Consider the following 24,896-nt stretch of genomic DNA (forward strand, 5'->3'; position numbering starts at 1 on the left):
CTATTAAGTCAGGGTTTGGTAGAGGACATGGGCAAAATCCTTAGATGAATAACCCTAGAAAAGTTACATTGCCTGCCTGTGCCTCTGTTTCTTCATGTATAAAATGGGGACAACAATAGTATCTTCCTTACCAGGTGGTTATGAGCATTGAGAATTAATATTTGTAAAGCACTGAGAACAGTACCAGACATGTGGTAAGCCCTGAAATGCCTAGAATCTGTGAAGAATATTGGAAATGACCTTATCTAGGAAGAAAGAATGTGGCTGGAAAATCATAGGAAGAAGCCTTGAAGCTATGATTAGAAGTGACTGGTAGTGTATGGCTAGGTCTGTGAACAGATGATATTCAATCAATGTTGTAACTAAATGAATCAAGTACTCAAAAGCTTGATCCTCTTGACCAGAAAGCTGAGCTCAAATCTACTGACAGAATGTTTCAAAGCCTTGATTTATTTACTGTCATTTTAGATTCAAAACATTAGGTTTTCATAGGCATTTCTGTCTAAGGTAATGTCAGTTAATTAGGTCCCAAGTAAAACATCTGCCATGGGAGATTTACATTACCATAGCCTGCATACGCGAAAGTCAAAAATTTCAAAATATCATTAGTTCCAGAGTATATTTTTGATAAACCAGCTTGAATACTGCCTTGTGGATAACAAGGTTAAATAAAGGTTCTAATAAGACAAACAATGACAATTTAAATAAATCAGATGTTTTTGTCGAAGATTACTCTGTGATTTTCTCCAATTATTCATGACATTTCACCCATTCATATTGTGATCTGCTTTAATAGTGGAAGGAAAAAAAACCCTTGTCTCCTTGTTTATTCTTTGTTCTCAAGGAGATAAGCTGTTTATAAAGATACGTTATTTGTTATTTAAATCACTTTTACTGAAGTTGTTTATTTCCTTGTTTCAGTTTCTAAAAATATTGCAACAATTGTAATGCTTCTTAGAGATGTCTATTCAATTCAGAGTGATTTGTACTGAAATTCTTTACTAAATGGGCACAGGTGCTATGTGTATAACATGCTAGAGTAAGTCAAAACTAATAAATGCTGCTGCTGCTGCTAAGTCGCTTCAGTCGTGTCCGACTCTGTGCGACCCCATAGACGGCAGCCCACCAGGCTCCCCCATCCCTGGGATTCTCCAGGCCAGAACACTGGAGTGGGTTGCCATTTCCTTCTCCAATGCATGAAAGTGAAAAGTCAAAGTGAAGTTGCTCAGTCATGCCCAACTCTTAGCGACCCCGTGGATTGCAGCCTAACAGGCTCCTCCGTCCATGGGATTTTCCAAGCAAGAGTACGGGAGTGGGGTGCCATTGCCTTCTCTGCATTTCCAGGATAAATTTTAGTAATTTAATACTATAAAACTACATAGTAGTATAGCATGCAACTCTAAAATACATGTCTTGCATATCAATCTATAAACTCAAATTATGGCTTGTCTTGAGTAATCAACAGGATTGATATGTGAAATAAAGCCAAGTGGATTTGATATTTTAAGGGACAGTTGATTATTTCCAAGAACAAATGCTTCAAAATCCAGCTGGGTTGATTTGGACTAAAGAATGAAGCCTGGTATCATGAATTATAGTATGTATTCCTGCTGAGTAAGCCCTGGATATGGCAAACTCAGATCTGTGGATGCACATCACTCCCTTTGAAGTTGATGAGAATTACTTGGCCTAAGTGAGATACATGCTGGGAAAATTGGGCCCTTATAATTGGTGTGTATAGACATTAGTGGTCTCATGATCCTCTCCTCATCTGGTTCCCTAGTTTTCTCTAGTCTTGGTTTTGGCAGAAGACACCCTTCTTGAGTTAGATATATCCCATGACCAAAAGGTATTCAAGTTTTATCATCTAGAGAGTCTAGCTTGAGAACTTCTCTATTATCAGTAAAGTTGGATAATTATTTATCCAAGTAATCTTCCTAAGATGTCCATTTGAAAATAAAACACCAGCTGATTCCTTTGAAGTCTAGGCCAAATCATAGCTGATTCTGAGTGTAGTCACCTGGTGCAAGAACTAACACTTATAAACAAATGAGTTCACATAGCTTTATGATTGCATCTTTGAGTCTTGATGAATAGCTGCAATTTAGTTTTAGTTCCTCTGAAAAAACAATCTATATCTATAGAACTGAAAAACATTGAGTCCATTTGATTGCCTGGATATGCATTGCATCAAATTTAACTAACCAGACAACAAAACTAGATTGATTATGATCATCACTATGTGACAATCAAAATTCTTATAGCACAGTATACTTTTTGCCTATATATAGGTCTCATTTAAAGACATTTTGAAGAACTATCTAATTAAATAAATAAGTTTTCAGTCTCTTTTACTGTTCAGTTAATTTCAAGAAGGAGTGGTGCCTGTGTTGGGTAAATTATTCTCTCTTAGGATCATTGTGTCTCAATATGTAAAATTCAGTTCAGTCGCTCAGTAGTGTCCGACTCTTTGTGACTCCATGGACTGCAGCATGCCAGGCTTCCCTGTCCATCACCAACTCCCAGAGCTTACTCAAACTCATGTCCATATGTAAAATGGCTGGGTTAAAATCAGATCTTTAAGGTACCTTTAAGATTTAGAAGTTACCTGGCTTCCCTGGTGACTCAGATGGTAAAGAATCTGCCTGCAATGCAGAAGACCCAGGTTCAATCCCTGAGTCAGGAAGATCCCTGGTGGAGGAAATAGCAACCCATTCCAGTACTCTTGCCTGGAGAATGCCATGGACGGGCTATAGGCAACATACAATCCACGGGGTTGCAAAGGGTTGGACACGACTGAGCGACTAACACACACACAAGATTTAAAAATAACTTTTCTCATAAGTCTGGATATCCATACACATGGCATTGTTTTGTTTTTGTAATGATAAATACTGAATACATGTGCAGTATTAAACCTGGAACATTCTTGGAGTTGCCCTGGAAATATTCAATTACTAGTTTTCATGATTCTTTTTTTACAATTGAAGTACGGTTGAACAAATGTGTTAGTTTTTGGTATACAGCAAAATGATTCAGTTACACGCATATACATACATATTCTTTTCCATTATGGTTTATTACAGGATATTGAATATAGTTCTCTGTGCTACACAGTAGGACTTGTTTATATAATGTATATATAGTAGTTTGTATCTGCTAATCCCAGTAGTTATTTTCTTCTAATTAAAAAAGTATCAGAACACACTTAGGAAATAAAGTTGGGGATAGGGAGTAGGAAGATGAGATCCATTTTCCAGCTTTTTTGAAAATAATATATATGGAGATTCATGAAAACAAATGGAGAAAGCAATGGCACCCCACTCCAGTACCCTTGCCTGGAAAAGCCCATGGACAGAGGAGCCTGGTAGGCTGCAGTCCATAGGGTTGTGAAGAGTTGGACACGACTGAGCGACTTCACTTTCACTTTTCACTTGCATGCATTGGAGAAGGAAATGGCAACCCACTCCAGTGTTCTTGCCTGGAGAATCCCAGGGACGGGGAGCCTGGTGGGCTGCCGTCTATGGGGTCACACAGAGCTGGACACGACTGAAGCTACTTGGCATGAAAACAAATGAGATACTTAAATCACAGGGCTTCATTCATTCAATGTGAGAAGATGGTAAGCTAGTTAAGAACCAGATCTTGATTTTTTTAAAGATACAGAAAAAATTCTATTTCCTTCCATAGACTTTAGGGAGGCCTTACAACTTTAGACTCTGTGATGGAATGTTTTTATTTATTTAAAAAAAGTTACTGATTTATTTGGCTGAGCCAGGTCTTAGTTGCAGCGTGTGGGATCTAGTTCTCTGACCAGGGATGGAACCTAGGCCTCTTGTATTGGGAATGTGGAGTCTTAGCCACTGGAACACCAGGGAAGTCCCTGGGATTGATGTTTTAATAAAATAGTTTACAATGGCTACTTAATTAGTCTTCTATCATTATCAATTCTCTTGAATACAAAAAATGTAATTTATTTCTAAGTTACCTTATATTTGTACACAATAAAGTTCATTTGCCATGTTTCCGTCCACTTGTACAGTCATGTGAAAATTTCCCGTAAATCTTCCTAGAAGTTTGGCATTAAACTATACATGAGTTCTTATTTCACTTCTGTAATTATTAAACTTAGAATCTTTAATAAGAGGTAATTTCATTGACCAAGACAAGCAGTAGTTTTCCAAGAGCAAACAAAATGATACTCAGACACTCTCTGAAAGTCTTGAGTGTGATAAATGTGTAAGTCAAGGAAGAAATAGTTCAATTTTTTTCAAAAGGTCTTTCACAAAGTGTCACACCAAAAATTCGTGATATTAAATGAAACAAACATGCAGGAATAGTTTGTCCTTTCAGACGTAATTAAAGATAGAAAAAAATCTGACAACATATTTTGGAAGATAATCAAAATAATTTTCCCATAAATGATTTGTCAGTCAGTAAAGAAGTCTCCAAAATATTATACCATGCTACATGCTCTCTTTTCCTGTTTCTTTGGAATCTTCTATTGTAGAAGATTTTGTTAGAACTCTTCACTATGACTGGCCCCTCTTGGGTGGCCCTGCAGGGCCTGGCTCATGGCTGCATTGAATTAGTCAAGCCCCCTCACCAGCACAAGGCTGTGATGGGTGAGGAGGTCTATTGTAGACCAACAACCTAACTTTCTGGAACTCTTTATAGTGTAGTTTGAAACTTGGCTTTCTCCTTCCTGTAATCCATATTTTCTTTCCTGCCTTAACTCACTCTATTCCTTGTTCTTGAAAGGTCTTAATTTCCTGTTGAAAGTAAAGCTTCTAGAAGGCCTTCCTGATTTCCCAAAGTGTTCTTTCATTGATTCCACAACACGTGGTTAAACATTTTGTCGTTGTGTTTATCCCTCCTACCGGATTGACCGACTCTTCAGGTCAGCAGTTTGTATTCCCAATGTATTTAGCATAGTGACTCAAAACAGTTTTTGATTAATCAAAATAGGGCAGATCACTTAGAAATTCTTCTTTAGATACACTGTCCCATGGCCACTCTATCCACTCATTCATTTTAGGCCATTGGCTTTCCCATGTTACATACATTTCCCCATGTTCTTTAAAAACATTTGAGTGTACGCCACATCAAAAATAACTTATGGTATTAAAATACAGAAAGCAAAAGTGGTAGGAGCACATTTCAGATACTGTGCTGAAGATGAGTTGGACGTTGGAGGCAAATAAAATCCTACCATTTACGGAAGGTAACATCAATATTTCGTTAAAATATGAGCCTGCACTTTTGATTTTGGAATCTCGGTCAGGTTCTCTAACCTAAAACGTTCAGGGATGGCTGTTTGAATACAAGCTGTAATCACGTTCTAACTCCTTGAAAGTGTTTTGGAATCCTCTGCTGCACCCTCTGGGTGGACAATTGTCCTTCTCGCCAGGCTTGAGCTGCCCGCTCCGCCCTCGGTGCCGCCGCACTGCATGCTGGGAGTCGTAGTCCAGATTTGCTATGTCTGGAAGGATCCAAAGGGCATCGGAGGCCAGCCCGCCCCCTCGCTACTAGAGGTCGAGTTCTTCCGCTGCTCATTCTCTCGGGCGGAGCCTTCCCTGAACCCGGCTACGTTTGTCTGTGCTACCGTCTCTCTTCTGGGTTTCAATCAAGTTTTCCTCTTCCTCCCCTGGTGCGGAGCTCAAGATGGCGGCCTCATGGTCGCCCTTGGTTACGCTGCGCTTAACGCAGAGCCGGCTCAGAGGGAGATGTGTTGGGTGCAGGGCTTGGGCCGCTGCTCTCACCCCTTCGGCCATCGCCCCTGGAAACCCTCTTTGTAAAGGTTAGTGACTGTGTCTGGAGTAAGCCGAGCCCATTGCTTATGACCCAGGAAGCCTCGGAGCAGTCAACTGTCCTCGAGCTCCATATACTGCCGCTTTGGTTCACAGTTTTCGAGAGGTTTCCTCCAGAGGGATTTCACCCTCTCGCGCTCTACTATTATTGCCTGCTCCAGGAGGAGCACTAAGCCCTGAGGGAGGTAGCCCAGAATGACTTTTCATTTTGAGGGTCAGGGGTCGACTCAGGGTTTGTTGTCCCCCGGTCCCCGGCTGTTACAGTTGAGACTTTGTAAGCCCAGGTATGGGAGTACCTGGCTTGAAAGGATTCAAGTGGGGGCGAGGGGTGGGGGTTGAGGTCTAGGAATTCTTCCAACCTGCGCATTCGCAGTCCCAAGGTCTCCAGCTGGTATCCCGGGACTGTAATGAAAAGCCAAGCCTCTGACACCTGCAGGCTCCGCGAGCTTTCTGGATTCCGGGAATGGAGGTGTACAAACATTCTCAGATTGAGGGGTCGAGTTCTCATGTACTTTTCAAGTTACTAGAGGCTTCAGCGAAGTGTATTTTGTCACCAAGGCTTACACCATTCATTCATTCGAATTGTTATGTGTTCATGAATGAATGAACCTGTATTTTAAGTAAGCAAGCCCACCAGGAGTGCTAATTTTACTGCTCATATCAGTTCAGTTCAGTTCCGTCGCTCATATACGTCTGTTCATATACTTCAACTAAATTGCAGGTTACTCAAAGGCAAGGACCAGATGTCAGTTTCCTCAGCACTTAGCACAATGTTTGGCGCCATATATATATATATATATGTGTGTGTGTGTGTGTTTTTGAGTGATGTTATTCTTATTGTTCCCTCATCCATATAACTTTCTTTAAAAAAAAAAAAAAATCTCCAGGCCACTCCCCCCATAGATCTCAATAAATTGTTTGTCATTGTCTAATTTAGCTAAAACTCTTATCAGTCTTTAATTATTATCAACAATAGAATTGAAATTAATACTGGAACTGTGATTAAGTCCCTTTAGGTTTTATTGTAAAGTTTAGCATAATCCACCTCCTATACTGGAGAAGGAAATGGCAACCCACTCCAGTATTCTTGCCTTGAGAATCCCATGGACACAGGGCAGCCTGGCAGACTACAGCCCATAGGGTGGCACAGAGTAGAACAAGACTGAAGTGGCTTAGCACACTTACTATCTAATGGAATATTTTGGTAGCGTGAGGTTTCTTCGATCATAATATAAACAGAATTTTTTTTTTTTTTTGCAGAATAGACACTAGAAGTAAACAATACAAAATTCAAAGGTACAAAAAGGAATTAGGTAAAATGTTGACTTTCTTCCACCCCTGTCTCACAGCCACTTAGTTTTTCTTCCCAGAAACAACTACTGATACTTGTTTCTTATGTATTCTTCCAGAGACATTCTGTGTGTGTGTGTATGTGTGTATATATATATATGTGTGTGTGTGTGTGTGTGTGTACATATATATACACATATATATTTATAAATATCTGTGGTAAAGAAAAATAGAAGTGGTAATGTACTATACACACTTTTCTAGCCTTATGTTTTTTTTCGTGTATTGATACTATATCTTGGCAGTCATTCCACATCAATACGTGTAGAACTGCCTCACATTTTAAATGGTTAAAATAGAATTCCATTCTATGCATGTACCATAATTTATGAAAATTAGGACTTAAGGAACATCGTAATAACATGAGACTTACTGAATGTTTGTTCGTGGTCATACAGTATGCTAACTGCTTTCTACATACCTTACCTTATTTAATTCTCATTATCCTTATTTTGGGGATGAAAAACCCAAGGTTGCAAAAGTTATATGGCTAGTTAAGTGACAGAACTTGTGGGTTCAAGTAAAGGCTGTGTCTGGACTTACATCTGAGCCTAAGGCCAATGCTATTAACCTGAGCTCATACTATCTCCTACACTCAAGATTTAGCCAGTTTTGAATGTGGACATTTGATGAAAATGTAATTAGGGTAGAAGTCAATTTAACTGTAACTAAAATTGTTCCCTCTCCTTCTTTAAGTAAAAGAAGAAATTTAAGTTAAATGTTATTCAGTATTTGGAGTCTGATTTAAATTTGTTTTCTATCCTTTTCTTAATTTTTTTTTGGGGGTGGGGTTATTTACTGTTTACATTTATATTTTAAAAATTTATGTTTTATATTGGAATATAGTTGATTAACAACATGTGTTTCAGGTGTAAAGTGATTCAGTTGTACATATGTATTTATTCATTCTTTTTTGGATTCTTTTCCCATATAAGTTATTACAGAATTTTGAATAGAGTTTCCTGTACTATTTATGTAAAGTTGTTGTTATCTCTATTCTGTAGATAAACAGTCTGACCACTCTAGTGGTATTTGAACCCAGGCATTTTTGCTCCAGAAGCACAAACTTAACCACTGTGTTCTACTAGCTCTTTAGCAAGATGATGAACGTTAACACCAACATAATCTAGGCTCATCAGAAGTCTTGTAGGACTACACAAAAGAAAGCAGCTTTGCTTGGAAATGGAAGGGCTTTTAAGCAAAAGTGTAGAAGTGAGCTGTGACTGGCCCTTATTGGTGTAGGTATAGTTCCTTAGGGGGAGTAGGTAGAGATGAAGCTTGGCAGGTGGGCCAGATTCTGGTTAGAAGAGTCTTGTATAGTATACAAACATGTAGGCTCAGGGTGATTTTGTTGAATATTTCTTGAGAAGTGATCAGGTCCACTTTAGTATATTTGTCCTTGGGGCCACCTGAAAAACGGATCAGGAATGCCTGGATGGGGGAATATTGGAAGCGTGGTGATTATCTAGGAGATTGACTTAGGGCCTGAATTACTGGTAAAAATGGAGAGCAGGGCAGCAAAGGAGGGAGTTCAGAGATACTGTTTTGGTAAATCGACCCTCTCTGGGGGAGACAAGGAAATAGCAGAGTTAAGGTCAATTTGGGTTTCCTACTTTGGGCAACTTAATGGCATCATATTCCGTCTATCAAAGAAAACTAAACAAACAAAAAGTAAGGCCAGAGGTGTTTTAGGGGAGATTCCATTTTGGATATATTAAATTTGAGATGTTAGTGATAATTCTAGGTAAATAAATCTAATTAGTTGTAGGAAATATGAGATACGCATCTAAGAAAGGAAATAGGAGGTGCTGAGACACATGAGAATGGAAGAACTAGCTTGGTAATATGTGTAGAATGAAAAGGAGGAAAGACTAGGAATGACTTCTTAAGGAAAACTTATTTTATGAGCAAAAGAATGTGACCTTGTCAGGGAGCAGTTAGAGAGGTCATAGGAGTAATAGGAGAGAAACCAAGGAGGAGAGTGCTTTTAATTTTCCTAGAACGTAAAATCAGCATATCTGTTTTACTTAAGCTAGCCTTAGAAATTGTTTCCTAGAGGTGAGAGAATATGAGAGTCACATCTTGTGATTTCTTATTATTATACTGTCCTTCTGCATCTCAATGTTATATTTTTAGATCTCTCTGTTAACTGATGATTCATATTTACCTTTAGCTCACAATCTCTTTTTTAGTACACACACATTGGAGATCCTCATCAGGTATTATTGTGAGTAGAACTCAACCATCTGAGTTGGTGTTATTTATTGGTGGTATAGATTAGTGATTAAGAAAATGAACTTTGGACTTTTATTACCCAATTAGATGAATACCCTGTGTGAAACTTCATATTTCTTGGATTTCCATTAACATTTATTCTTGTATTAGAAAAGAATGTTCATGCCTCCTCCTGAGACTGATTAACTTCATGATAATGGTTTCTTTAGGCTTCCCTGGTGGCTCAGTGGTAAAGATTCCACCTGCCAGTGCAGGAGACGTGAGTTTGATCCCTGGGTGGGGAAGATCCTCTGGAGAAGGAAATGGCAACCCACTCCAGTATTCTTGCCTGGGAAATCCCATAGACAGAGGAGCCTGGCGTGCTGCAGTCCATAGGGTCGCAAAAGAGTCGGACACAACTTAGCAAGTGAGTAAAAAACAACAGGTTTCTTTGAGTTAATTTTTTTAAAGCATAGTAGAACTTACTACATGGCATAGCTAGTGTCTAAATGTAATTCTGTGGTGGAGGGTTGGCAGATGAAATAGGATGGATTCAAGAGTGGAACTTTTGAACAGGGCTACCTTGATAGCTCAGTTTGTAAAGAATCCTTCTGCAATGCAGGAGACCCCAGTTTGATTCCTGGGTCGGGAAGATTCACTGAAGAAGGGATAGGCTACCCACTCCAGTATTCTTGGGCTTCCCTTGTGGCTCAGCTGGTAAAGAATCTGCCTGCAATGCAGGAGACCTGTGTTTGATCCCTGGGTTGGGAAGATCCCCTGGAGAAGGGAAAGGCTACCCACTCCAGTATTCTGGCCTAGAGAATTCCATGGACTGTCTTGTCTTAGTTCATGGAGTCTCAAAGAGTTAAACACGACCGAGCGACTTTCACTTACTTGCTTACTTAAGAGTGGAACCCATTCAAAAGGAACTTTAGAAGTCTAGAGACAGATTACTGATCTACCGTAAATTAGCACTGCTTTTTACCTCATGATCTTCATTCTCTTTAAGTGAATGGTGAATGTTAAATGGATTTAACTATTTTGGATTTGTCTTTTCACAAAAGTACTACAGAAATAATAGTCAATGGTCTTGAAATTGATAGTTCAGCCTTGGCACCAGTACACTAATATGCTCTGTAAATTGACAGAAGGTTATGTGGTCTCAGCTTGACTATCTCTCACACTGTTTCCCTAGGCCTCTCATAATTTTCTCTGACTAGTGACTAAGATTTGTTCTAATTTCTCTCTTAAGAGCCTTTTGAATATGTCTGTTCTTCCTGCTGTGTTTTGTCTTCCTTGCCTAAAGTCCTCTGTTGAGGTCTCACTTCTGTGTGTACCCTGCTGGAGGTAACTCATACTTTAATCTTTGGAATCTTTTTCATAACCTTCGTTCACTGTCCTGCTTGTCCTTATTTCTTCTCTCCATTCAGCTCATCCTCAAAGATACTTTTCAACATTATCTGTCCATGTTCTTGACCAGGTACACCTGTTTTCAGCAATTTTTAAAGCCTGAACATGTAGATCTTAGTTACTTCAAAGCTCCATAATGCAATTTATATCTTAAATATAACTCCTATAGATTCCATTTAAAAATTCTTTTATATATGTGTGTAAAAAATTTTAAATGAACATAACAAATATATGTTATTTTTCTTTATTGTTTGAAAGAAAATAGATCCCTTAGATTTCATTATTAAGTAGTGTTTGGAAAGAGTGAATATTAAGGAGTTACTCAGTATGCTAGGCCATGCCTATAATTACTTCAGAATAGCTTTATTCAGATTTTTAGGCAGTATTTTACTGATTTGTTATGAAATTTAAAGTACTGTTTTTTTTCCTTTTGTAAAGTTACACACATTGACAGATTGAAGATTAACTAGCTTCTAAAGGAAAAGAATGATAACTGGCAAGCATTTAGTTTCAATTTTCATAATTTTTCTATTTAAATCAAAAGCACCCTTTTAAAGCCCCTAAATCAGCCATTTATAAATAAAGTAAATCATCTTGTGATACATTCCTTGATGATGGCTTATGTTGTTTTTCTAAAGAAAGAGTTTAATTAAGATTTGATTTTCTTCTATTCTGCACTTTGTTTATTCATCACTGAATCAAACATAGGTCTTTTAGTGTCACTGGTAAATCTGACTTTTTGGGTCATTGATGACCATTGCAGTTTTCAGAAAGGCAGCTGAATGTTTTTCTTTGGGTATGAATAGACCATAATAGAGCATAAGCGGGCTGCATATGACCTTAGTATGGGCTTCTGTCATTGTAGGAGAACATTTCTGGTCAGTGGCCACTGTTTATAGTTTGTTAAAATCAACACAAATGTACAAAACACTCATGAATAATTGTGAACACAGTATTTGAATGGATGTTTAATAAATATGCATTAAAAATCTAATTACAGTAATGAAGTTTACAGCTGAAATTTTAATCCAACCCTTTAGAAATATTAAACGTGCTTTTCCTGATTGTGCATTTTTCTCACAGCAGTTGGGTAAACATTTTAAACTGGAAATCTAAATTCCTCATATAGTTTTGATTTCATTTAACTAAGCGTGTGTTCTTTTTGGCAACAGTCTTCTTTCTCTTTGTGAAAAAGTAAAGCTCCTTTTATCCCATAACTATTACTTAGAAGAATTCTGATCAGTTCTGTTTTAGGACTAATGAACATATGGGATACCTGATAAATAATAAAATGTGACCTGGGAAGACTAGATTGTGAATTTGGTTTCATCCTCTGGTACTGAATCGGTCATTTAATTTGATATTTCCTTTTTCTCATCTGTCGAATGGGATTAGTCATCCTAACTAACATGTCATCATGAGGCTCAAATGTCATCTATGAGGTTCAAATAAGTTATTGTATGAGAAAGTCCTTTGAAAACCATAAGACATATAAGTGTGGGGCTATGCCAGGAGTAATTGAAATGGTCATATTGAAATGGTAGAGGTGGTGGATTCCAGTCAGTGAAAAGGAATAGGACGAACTCAACTCTATGTATAATTACTAAAACCTTTTTGATTTGGGGGGAAGACTCACTTATGTTAACAATGGCAAAGGACTCGGTCTGATTTCAATGCTTTGAATTCTAGAAAGTGCAGTTTTGATTTTTCTAAGATTGTGTGGAGGGCCTTTACAGATAACCAGGATGGTTGTTGTTATCCTGGATTTAACTACCTTTTCTCTGGATATTTGGAATATATCTAGAGGGTCTTAGAAAATATGAGCTACTGCTTTCATCATGATGTTTCAAAGAAAGTTGTTCAAATTTGATTTATAGTATGCAGGTAAGTCACTTAGGCATCATATCTTCACTTAGTAAGATGGATACTGCTTATGGATACTGTTTTCAGAGTAACTCCAGTTAATTATTTGCTGTGCAGCGAGATACGATGATAACATTTCGTAGGATCATAGAATAATAGAGCTGAAGAGGACCTCTGGGTTATGTAGTCAAATGTCAGATGGGAATGTACTTTCTGCCTTTATTGTTTCTTTTTGAGGCATTCTGTTCATTTTTGGGTAGCCCTAATTGCTAGAAAATACTTTAATAGGCTGAAATTTGAGCTTTTCTGTAACTTCTCCTCATTCATCTTGACTCTTTCCCCAGGGACAGCTTATATAACTCTAGTTCTCATTATTCTTATGGCAGTTTTCTAAGTATATTAAGACCGATGATGTATATCTTATTAATTTATATAGTCATTTATTCATTCATCACATTTCCTTGTCCCAATTCCATTTGACAGCCTTTAAAACATCAAAGACTTATATTTCTCCCATTCATCTGTTCATTCATTCTGCAAATATTTCTTGGTGCCGCCTGTATGCTAGACACAAAGTGCTGGGATGTTACTCTTTCCTCAGTGTCAACCATCTCTTGTCTTATCAGTCACATCTTATGACATTCTTATGAAATCTTATGGTTTCTAGATCCCTGAAGTACTTCCCTTCTTGAGACTACAGTATGGTTTCTGAATGTCACTCTGTAAACATGGTCCACATATCGGTATATTCCTTTGGACATTTCTGGCCAGAACAATACTTTGGGTTACCTTTTCTGTGTCCTGTTGCATTAACTTGGTGGCCAGGTCATATTCATGTCTCACCTTAAGGCTCCTTGGGCTATTAAGACAGGTCTCCTTTGTTTATACTTGATGAGTTATTTTTTTCTATTAAAAGTAAATTATTTTTATTATAAAAATACTACATGTGCATAGTAGAAAATACAGGAAAGATAATTACTGTGAACTTTTTATTTTTTAAGTATACTTATTAAAGTATACGATTCATTTAGAAAAGTACACAAGCAGTAATTGTAAAGCCTACTGAATTTTTATAAACAGATTTGTGTAAATACAACCCAAATCAAAAATAGAACATTTGTAGTACTCAAAGGCTCACATTGTGTACCCTTAAAGTCATTAGTTTTTTACTCAAAATTGCAGTCAACACCCTGGTTTATGTTACTGCTGATTTATCCTTTCATATGTTGATTTACACTTGTTTTCATGTGTTGGCTATTTAAATAGTGCTGCAATGGACAGACAGAGAAGGCAATGGCACCCCACTCCAGTACTCTTGCCTGGAAAATCCCATGGATGGAGGAGCCTGGCAGGCTGCAGAAGAGTAGATCGCGACCTGGTAGGTCGCGAAGAGTCAGACACTTACTGAGCGACTTCACTTTCCCGTTTCACTTTCATGCATTGGAGAAGGAAATGGCAACCCACTCCAGTGTTCTTGCCTGGAGAATCCCAGGCACGGGGGAGCCTGGTGGGCTGTCATCTCTGGGGTCGCATAGAGTCGGACATGACTGAAGCGACTTAGCAGCATGGATTGCAAATGTTTTCTCCCATTCTGGATTGTATCATCACTTTCTTGGTAATGTCCTTTAGTATACAAAAGTATTAATTTTGATAAAGTCCAATTTATTTTTTCTTTGGCCGCTTTTGCTTTTGGTCTCATAACTAAGAAATCATTGCCTAATCCAAGGTCATGAAGATTTACAATGATGTTTTCTTCTAAACATTTTATAATTTTAGCTCTTATGGTTATGTTTTTGATCCATTACTACAGGGATTTAATTGGGATTCATTAAGTCTGAGTTTCACAGATGATTGTCATTGTCCAGACAGGATTGGTTTTAGAAAGTCCACACCTGTTAGGAGAGCAAGTCAGGAATTGGCAACCTTTTTCTGGAAAGGGTCAGGTAATACTTTTGTCCTTGCCTGCCATGGTCTCTGTTGCAGCTATAATAGGCCATCCTTATTTTTGAGTTGAACATCTGTGGATGCAGAGGGTCAACTGTATTTATTGTACTGTACCATTTTATATCAGGGACTTGAGCATTTGTGGATTTTGGTATATGAAGGGGCTCCTTGAACCAATCTCCTGCAGATACCGAGGAACAATTGTACTCAATTCTGGTACTGTGAAAACAGCCTGAGACAATATACCAATGAGCATAGCCATTTGGCCTGCTGGCCATAGTTTGCAGACCACTGGACTAGGAAGATATTCACCTGTACTTTATTTTTTTGGTTTGAAATTTTTAATGTATTTACATTTTAAAGCCATCTGGAAGGTATTTTGGTATGTACTATGAGGGGATAATCTAAATTAACTTTTCTATTGTGTTCTAGTTGTCTAGCTGTCACTTGTTGAATGATCTCTTGGCTTCCATTGCTTAATTCATTTATTCAACAAATATTTATTGTGTGCCAATCATATGCCAGGCATTGTAGGTGCAAGGTATACAATGAATTAAACAGACATGATATCGTCTCTTTTGGCTTTCCTGCTGGTAAAGAATCCGCCTGCAGTGCAGGAGACCTGGGTTCTATCTCTGGGTTGGGAAAATCCCCTGGAGAAGGGAAGGGCTACTCACTGAACTATTTTGGCCTGGAGAATTCCAAGGACTATGTAGTCCATTGGGTTTCAAAGAGTCAGATGAGGCTGAATGACTTTTACCTTCCCTCTTGTGACTTGTAGTCTAGTTGAGAGAGACAGACATAAAATAAATAACAAATAATTTCAAGTTGAGTGATAAAAGAACAGTGATAAGATTTGGTATACCTTCCTTTTTTATTATCTATATTATTTCATGAAGACTTGCTTTAGAATATCTATTCTGTTCATTGATCTTTGAATCACAGTGTTTTATAATTATTTTCTCATCTGGTAGATAAGATCCTCCTCATTACTTCACGTCTTCATGGTTTTCTAAAGATGGTGGAATTGGAATTTGATGGAACTGTATTTAATCTGTAAATTAATTTGTGAAGAATTGACAGTGTTATGATGTTGTGCCTTTCTTTTCCATAACATTGTGTCCAGTTTTCCAAATTTTCATTTATGCCTTTGAAAATTTAGTTCTCTTCACATAGATCTTACAGATTGATTGTTAATATGACTCTTCTTTATTTTAGACTTTTTAATCTTAATTGTAAGTGGGATCCTTTTTTCTCCTATTGTATTTGCAACAGGTCATTGCTAATATGTCAGAAGGATAAAGCTGTTAAATTGTTTTCCAGTATCCTTCTCCTCACGCTTTTCTGGTGGCTCAAACAGTAGAGAATCCACCTGCAATATGGGAGACCTGGGTTCAGTCCCTGGGTTGGGAAGATCCCCTGGAGGAGGGCATGGCAACCCACTCCAGTATTCTTGCCTGGAGAATCCCCATGGACAGAGGACCCTGGCGGGCCACAGTTCATAGGCTCACAGAGAGCTGGACACAACTGAACCACTACGCACAGCACAGCACAGCATCCTTCTCCTTTGCTAAACAGGAGGTATAGGTAAGCCACCAAATTCTTTAAAACTCCTAAGTGGTTCCCTGGTATCTTCAGTATTAAATTAAAAAACTATTTGAATTTAAATTTGCCATTGTAAAGCCCTGTGTCACCTGGTTTCTTTGTATTTTTCTAGTATCTTAATTCTTGCCCCTGGGCCTTTTATATTTTATCTCAGTACTGAACTTGTTTCATTTTCTGTAGTGTACCGTCCTTTCATATTTCAGAGCCTTCTCTCAGCCTGATGCACCTCCTTCTCTTTTTTCTATTTTTCCCTGGCTAACTCCTGTTTCTCTTTTTTGCTCTCAATTGAAACATCATTTCCTGAGTAACCTTACTTAACTTCCTTAACCTAGGTTACTAGCTTTGGCTCTGTGATCTCATAGCATCCTTCTCTTACCTTTACTTGGTACCACACTTGATTAAAGTTGTTTATCCACTTTTTTAAATCTCTCCCAGTGCCCTGTTGGCATTTTGAGTGCAGTTAGTGTCTGTCTAGATGGTTGTTTGAAGTTTTTAGTACAGAGCTTTATACTCTATGGCTACTTTATTTGTTGTTGCTTTTTCAGTTCTTCTGCTGAATAGGTTTTAAATTGATTCTTTTCAGTATAATTAAGTTTTTGAACCTATTTACACTTTTTGGTACTTTTATCCCATTTTGTGGCACATCAACATCATTTTGAATCACAACTGTGATCCATTGGTCTGTCTCCTAACTTTGTGTCATCTTTGTTTTGAGAGTTGGGTCTTCATTTAGTACCAAATATGTTAATACTTGGTTCTCAAAACTCAAAAAGGTATACATTAATCTAGTTAGTCAGAATTCTTAAGAGCCAGTTATGTTGAAGTATAAGCGCTTTTATATTTATATAGAAAGGAATTTCTTTGCTCTAACATTTCAACTTTGGGCTTTTAGTAAAAAAGCTGCTGATTCATACACATAGGAAAAAAACTATGGTTACCAAGGAGGAATGGAGAGAGGAGGGATAAGTCAGGAGTAAACAACAAGGACCTACTATCTGGCTGCTGCTGCTAAGTCACTTCAGTCGTGTCCGACTCTGTGCGACCCCATAGAGGGCAGCCCACCAGGCTCCCCTGTCCCTGGGATTCTGCAGGCAAGAACACTATCTGGCACCGGTAACTATATTCAATGTCTTATAATAGCCTGTAATGAAACAAAATCTGAAAAAAGCATATATATGTGTGTGTGTAACTGAGTCACTTTGCTGTAGCTAAAACTAACACAGCATTGTAAACCAACTATACTTCAGTAAAAAAAAAAATCTGCTGCTGCTGCTGCTGGGTTTTGGAAGAGTACCGTTTATTAGCAGAGGGAGGTTGACCCCAGAGTGCAGGCAGGTCAGAGCTCTAGCTGGGCCTGAGTAGGGTGGAAACCCAAGAGTGGGTTGATGGTTGCTCCAGGAGGCTTGAGTACTTCAAATTAGAGGGCCTGAGAGAGGTTTGTGTTTTGATTTTCTGTTGCCTGGCTGCAATAACCGGGAGCACAGTCTTCACTTGTCTATAGTGTTATGGTGATTTTAATGAGCGCAATATCCTGGTGGTTTGGGGTCGTTTAGCTTGAGCTCCTATTTTGCACATTCACTTAACATTTTCTAACTTTTTGTGGTGTTTTAGTCCCCTCATTTGTAAGGAATAGCAATGCCTACCTTAGATTTTTTTGGAGAAGTAAGATAATATATAGAACATGCTGTGTGTACGCTGGCTACATAGGAGGCACTTGTTAGTGTTTTCTTTACCTTTCAGGATTCTGTTTCTCATAAGTTTTCAAACAAATCCAAGCTTTGCAAAGAAAATCTTAAGTTGTTAAAATGAACATAAAGCATATGACTTTTCTGGGTTATGTAAGTACCTCTTATAATCTGTTGATTTTATACAACATCCTTAATTCTAGTGAAGTAAACACATGCAATGTCTTGAAATAGACTCATCAAAAATTTTATTGAATATTTTTGGACATATAGCTGTCTAGGAAGGAATAATGCAAAAAGATAATTTTCTTTACCTTGAAAACTCTTTGAATTTGTATGATCATTTGTTATCTTGCATATCTTCAGTTCTTTAATCACAGGGTATTTTTGAGCTGAGAATTCTTTACTAGTATGTTTTTGAGCTGAGCCACTTTACTGACGAGTTGTATGTAAAATTTCTGCACATTAAATGACATCTCTACTGATTTTGAGTAGAAAGTTGGAGATGGGTTCTCAAAAATATTTAACACCAAGTGAAAACCCTTAAGGGTGAAACAAACCTGTAAAATAACATTTCTGAAAGAAAAATGCTTACTTTCTGTTGAAATAGCCTGGTCCACCATTTTGCTTAAGTCTCTAAAGAATATCTGTAGATTTTCTTAACTATCTACTTTGTGTAGAATTTGAAATTTCATTCCTATTTAAAGCCCCAAAGAGCACAGAGACCACACATCCCCTTTGCTATTATTACTCTAGCTCTATGGAAACACAGTTAAGCTTTATGACATATATTTTAGTCAAGGTTCTTCAGAGACAACCAATAGGATATATGTATAAGAGAAAGAGATTTATTATAAGAAATCATCAGCTCATGCAATTATGGAGGTTGACAAGTGCCAAGATCTACATCAGTATGCTGAAGACCTGGAGACCCAGGAGAGTTGGTGGTCTTAATTCCCATCTGCGTCCAAAGGCCTGAAAACCAGGAGCGCCAATAGTGTAGTTCTCGGCTTAAGACCCAGGAAGAACCAACATTTCAGTTTGAGTCTAAAGGCAGGAGAAAACCAGTGTTACAGCGTAAACGCATCCAGGCTCAAGGAGTTCCCTCTTCCTCAGGGGAAGATCAGTCTTCTGTTCAGGACTTCACCCGATTGGATGACACCCTCCCACATAATGGAGAGCAGTCTACTCAGTCTACTGCTTCAAATGTTAAGCTTCAAAGAAATACCCTCACAGACGCATCTACAGTGGTGTTTGACCAAACGTATTGGCACTCCATGGCCCGGTCAAGTTGACACATAAAATTCACCATCACACATATATCAAGATTATTGCTGTCCTCAGTGTGTCAGCGGCATTTCCTCTCATGTTCTGAAGGTATTGCAGCAGTACAGGTATGTTGACTTCACAGGTAAAAGTACAGAGGCAGGAAGGAATGAGTTTCTGTCCTAGTCATCTTTTGAAGAGCATCAGGAGACATTCTGGCAGAAGTTGACTTCCTCTTAGGCATCATTGGCTAGGACTGTGATTTTGTGACCAACTTGCTATGATTCAGAGTTGAAATGGTGGAGTCAGGAGATAAATCTGGAGGGTATGACTCCAGAGCCCATGCCCTTCCACCATAACATCCTGCCTCCCTGCTGGGCCTGTAGGTACAATGTTGGCCCTGCCACTACCTAGCTATGGGGACATGGACAAGTTACTTACTTAGTCCCTTTGTGCTTCAGGTTCTTTAAGTTAGGGATAATGTTAGTACCTGCATCAAAAGGCGGTTGTGAAGATTAAATGATTTGAAGTGCATAAAGTACTGAGAAAAGTACTTGGCACTTAGTGAGTGCTCACTAAACGGTTGGCAATTTTTGCTGCTTTTGTTGTTATCTATATGACTTGGTTAGTTTACTTAACCTGCAATACTAACTCTCTGGTCCAAATCATAGATATCTCTGAACTGTACTGTTGTTACAGTTTCCTAACTGGTCTCTCTGCCTTTAAAAAAAAAAAAAAAGGAAAATAAAAATTCTTCTACTTGATCTTATCAAATCCATGCTATTTACCATGGTTTGTAAGACCCTGCATGATCTGGTCCTTCCTCCCTTTCCAACTTCACCTTATAACATAGTGCACCTTGTAAACTTTCTCTTCCTTCCTTGAAAATGTGAAGCTTATTTCCATTTTCACTTTAAGGTTTTGCCAGAGCTCTTTCTTCTCCCTGGGCACTTCTCCCAGTTCTTCCTTAGGACCACTCCTTCGGATATTAGGTGTCAACTTATGTCACTTCCACAGGAAGGCTTTTCTTGATCATCTATAGGAGTCCTCAATCATTCCCTAGCATAGTGCTTCTCAGACTTAAGTGTGCATATGAAACACCTATATATTTTGTTAAAAATGCAAATTTTGATTCAGACCCCTGAGGCGGTGCCTAAAATTCTATACTTTTGTTGAGCTCCCTGGGGAGGTCAGAGGTCCCAGGATATCACTCAGTTTTATTTTCACCAGTATACTGATCATTACATGATCCTTTGTTGCTTCTTCATTTAATTTTTTGTCTGTCTTCCCCTTGACTGGAGGGAAGTCTCCACAAGGAAAGGTATTTGTTTTTAAGTGTAGTTTCACTGGTGATCATAATAGTGCCTGAGCTACATAGTTGGTTCTCAAGAAACGTGAATGAATGAATCGATGAACAGATTCATTTATGGGTGTTTTTAGTTATTTGTATAATAGGATTATTGTGCAGAGTAAAGCAAGTAATTATGTGAAGTTACTTAACCTAGTCCCTAGTACACTGTAGGTGCTCAATAAATGTGAGCCGCTCTTAATAGAATTTTCTTTTAAACTCAAAATTTTGACAATTCTTTTTAAAACAGTGATTCTTAACCAGTTTTTGTTCACTTGTTTGAAATTCTGAAGGAATTTGTAGTATATTTAGAGGTCTTACCTCAAGAAAAATGCACAAACATACACACAGATACTTTTAATTTCAGAAAGCTCTCAGACCCCGCCCCCCGCCCCCACCCAATTCACTGCCAGCCTGTCAAGACCTTATTTAGAAAAAACAACCCATATATATATAAAAATTCTTGTTAGGGCTGTTTGCATCAATTTGCCTTTTTCTAATTTCTCAACAGTTGTACTGTCGAATTGCCTCTTCTTTCTTGTTGTAAGTTACTATGTGCCATTAAGAAAAGCATCAGTGCTTGTGTGCTCAGTCGCTCAGTTGTGTCCTACTCTTTGTGACCCCATGGACTGTAGCCTGCCAGGCTCCTCTGTTCATGGGATTTTCTAGGCAAGAATACTAGAATGGGTTGCCATGCCCTCCTCCAGGGGATCTTTCGGACCCAGGATTTGAACCCGTGCCTCTTGCTTCTCCTGCATTAGTGGATTCTTTACCATGGAGCCACCTGGGAAGCCCCAAAGAGCGTAATTGTGGTTTATACTATTAATGCAATGAGATTATTTAAGTGGAACATGTTAGCATAGACTTTAAGAGTGCAGAACTTAAAAATTTTTTTGTTCTAAATCTCCGTTTTAAGATGAAATCTTAAATATTGGGGGAACTCCCTTCTCTTCCTGCCAGTAATGCCCCCGCAACAAACAGACGTGATTTGTGTTCTTAAAGCTTGCTGGACTTCTGTAAGAAGTGTGCCAAGCATTAAACCCACAAAGTGACACAGGACAAGAAGGGCAAGGATTCTTTGAATGCCCAGGAAAAGTGGTCTTATGACAGGAAGCAGAGAGGCTATGATGGGCAGAATGAGCTGCTTTTCTGGAAAAAAGGCTAAAATTACAAAAAGGGATTGTGCTGAGGCTTGAATTAATTGAGCCTAGAAAGTGCTGCAGATTTAGAGAGTGCTGACTGTTAAGGCCTGCAAGCATTTTGAACTGGGAGGAGATAAAAGGGCTAAGTGGTCCAGTCCTAAGCTTCATCTTTTATTTTTTTATGAAGACAGTAAAATCTTAAGCTTATGTTCATTTAAAAAAAAAGTTGGTGGAGGGGTAGCTGAAGTAATAACAAATAAACCTGTTAAAGCCTGGGGAAACTAATTTTTTTTTCCTTAGGGAGAAAAAGAGATGTAATTGTTAGAATACTATCTAGAAAATTATAATAGATTGTTCAGATGCTAAAATATCATGATATTGACTAAATCTTATAGCAGGTGGGCTATGGAGTTTAGTAGAATCTTCCTAAAACTTAGTTTAGGAGAGTGAAATAAGGTAGAAAATTGAGGTATTAAAACAGTTTAGATTTTTTTTTTTCCCCTCTAAAATCTCCCATTTATGTTTGTGGATTAGTGTGTGGATCTTCAGAATGGCATTTTCCCACTGTCCATTTGGAGTACAATAAGGCAAATTAATACAAATCAAAATAATATGGCAGCAGCATCACATAATTTGTGTACACTGATGTAGTAACAGATTTAATTTAGTGCAGCTTTTGAGAAGTCTTTTGTGTTTCAATTTATACAGCTGCTATCCAGGCCTAAGCTGGCCAGTCTTTCAGCCTTGAGCATCTTGCCTGACTGATTCTCTTTCTTTTTAAAAAGACTTTATTATTTTTTTAGAGCAGTTTTAGGTTCACAGCAAAATTCAGAGAAAGGTACAGAGATTTGCCAAATACCCGCTGCCTGCCCCTCAGCATGTCCCCATTATCACTGTCCCGTCCAGAGAGGTGCATTTGTTACAGTTGATGAACCTCCATTGACGCAGCATCATCATCCGAAGTCCATAGTTTACAGTAGGGTTCACTCTTGGTGTGGTACAGTCTATGAACATGGACAAATGTATAATGACATGTATCCATCAATATAGTATATTTTAAGGTATTTTCACTACCCTAAAAATCCTCTGTGTTCTGCCTGTTCACACCTTCTTCCTATCTACTTGCTTCCTTTTTCTACTACTGATCTTTTTACTATCTTCACAGTTTTGCCTTTTCTAGAATGTCATTGTTGTATAATTAAGATATAGGACCTTACAGCATATAGCTTTTTCAAATTGCTTTTTCACTTAGTTACGTGCTTTTACATTTTTCGTGTGTGTGTTTTCATGACTTGATAGACTCATTTCTTTTTAGTGCTGAGTAATATTCCATTTTCAGGGTGTGCCAGTTTATTTATCCATTCTCCTTCTGAAGGACATCTTGGTTGCTTCTAAGTTATGGCAATTATGAATAAAGATGCTATAAATATATGTGTGCAGGTTTTTGTGGATGTAAGTTTCCAGCTTCTGTGGGTAAATACCAAGGAGCATAATTGTTGGATTGTATGATAAGAGTATAGTTTTGTAACAAACCACCAAATTGTCTTTTAAAGTGGCTGTACCATGTTGCATGCTCATCAAGAAAGAGAGGTCCTATTGCTCCACATCCTGGCCAGCATTTGTCAGTGTTCTGGATTTTGGCCATTCTAATAGGCATGTTCAGTTCAGTCGCTCAGTCGTGTCTGACTCTTTGTGACCCCTTGAATCACAGCACGCCAGGCCTCCCTGTCCATCACCAACTCCCGGAGTTCACTCAGACTCATGTCCATCGAGTCAGTGATGCCATCCAGCCATCTCATCCTCTGTCGTCCCCTTCTCCGTCTGCCCCCAACCACTCCCAGCATCAGAGTATTATCTATTGAGTCAACTCTTCGCATGAGGTGGCCAAAGTACTGGAGTTTCAGCTTTAGCATCATTCCTTCCAAAGAAATCCCAGGGCTGATCTCCTTCAGAATGGACTGGTTGGATCTCCTTGCAGTCCAAGGGACTCTCAAGAGTCTTCTCCAACACCACAGTTCAAAAGCATCAATTCTTCAGCACTCAGCTTTCTTCACAGTCCAACTCTCACATCCATACATGACCACTGGAAAAACCATAGCCTTGACTAGACAGACTTTTGTTGGCAAAGTAATGTCTCTGCTTTTGAATATGCTATCTAGGTTGGTCATAACTTTTCTTCCAAGGAGTAAGCGTCTTTTAATTTCATGGCTGCAGTCACCATCTGCAGTGATTTTGGAACCCCCAAAAATAAAGTCTGACACTGTTAGTGGTATCTAATTGTTCTTTTAATTTGCATTTCTGTGATGGCATATGATGTGGAGATCTTTTCATATGCTTCTTTGTCATATGTGTATCTTATTTGGTGAGGTTTCTGTTAAAGTTTTTAGACCAGTTTTTAATCAGATTGTTTTCTAGTGAGTTTTTAGAGTTCTTTGTGTGTTTTGGAAAATAGTCTTTTATCAGATGGGTTTTTGGCATATATTTTCTCCCAGTCTGTGGCTTGTCTACTTATGAGACCATGACATTGTCTTTTGCAGAATAAAAGTTTTTAATTAAGTCTAGCTTATCAATGATTTGTCTCAGGAATTGTACCTTTGGTATTGTATCTAAAAAGTTAAAACGGTACCCAAGATCATCTAGGTTTTGTCTGTATTTCTTGCATGATATCTTCTAAGAGTTTTATAGTTTCATTTTTTACATTTAGTCCTATGATGCATTTTTTAAAAAATATTTATTTATTTGGCTGCACCTGGTCTTAGTTGTGGCATATGAACTCTTGATTGAGGCATGTGGTATCTAGTTCGCTGACTAGGGATTGAACCTGGGCCCCCCTGCATTGGGCGTGCAGTCTTAGTCACTGGACCACCAAGGAAGACCCCCCTATGAAGCAATTTGAGTTAATTTTTGTGAGGTGTAAGGTCTGCATCTAGATTCACTTTTTTGCATGTGGATGTGCTGTTGTCCCGGCATCATTTATTGAAAATATTATCTTTGCTCCACTGTATTACCTTTATTCCTCTGTCAAAATTAATTGACTATATGTATGTGGCTATATTTCTGGACTCTCTATTCTGTTTTATTGATTGTTTGTCTATTCTTTTGGCAGTACGGTGCTATAATGATTATTGTAGCTTTCTAGTAGGTCTTGAAGTTGGGTAGTGTCAATCCTCCAATTTTGTTCTTCTCTATTGGTATTGTGTTGGTTATTTTGGGTCTCTCTTGCTTCTTCGTTTAAACTTTAGAATTATTTTGTCAGTAT

General features: G+C 38.2%; 1 protein-coding gene across 2 annotated transcripts in view; it reads left to right on the forward strand.

The window, feature by feature from the left end:
- The first annotated feature begins 5,455 nt into the window (after nucleotides 1-5,455).
- Nucleotides 5,456-24,896, forward strand: part of AFG1L (AFG1 like ATPase) — a 196,036-nt gene continuing 176,595 nt past the window's right edge. The window contains exon 1 of one of the 2 annotated variants that reach the window (XM_044924365.2): nucleotides 5,456-5,800. In XM_044924365.2, coding sequence (XP_044780300.1) covers nucleotides 5,665-5,800 — 136 coding nt within the window. In that variant the 5' untranslated portion in view covers nucleotides 5,456-5,664. The remainder of the gene's footprint in view (nucleotides 5,801-24,896) is intronic. The other variant, XM_025294689.3, reaches the window with a different exon arrangement.

This window comes from Bubalus bubalis, chromosome 10, assembly GCF_019923935.1.
Source record: "Bubalus bubalis isolate 160015118507 breed Murrah chromosome 10, NDDB_SH_1, whole genome shotgun sequence".
NCBI lineage: Eukaryota > Metazoa > Chordata > Mammalia > Artiodactyla > Bovidae > Bubalus > Bubalus bubalis.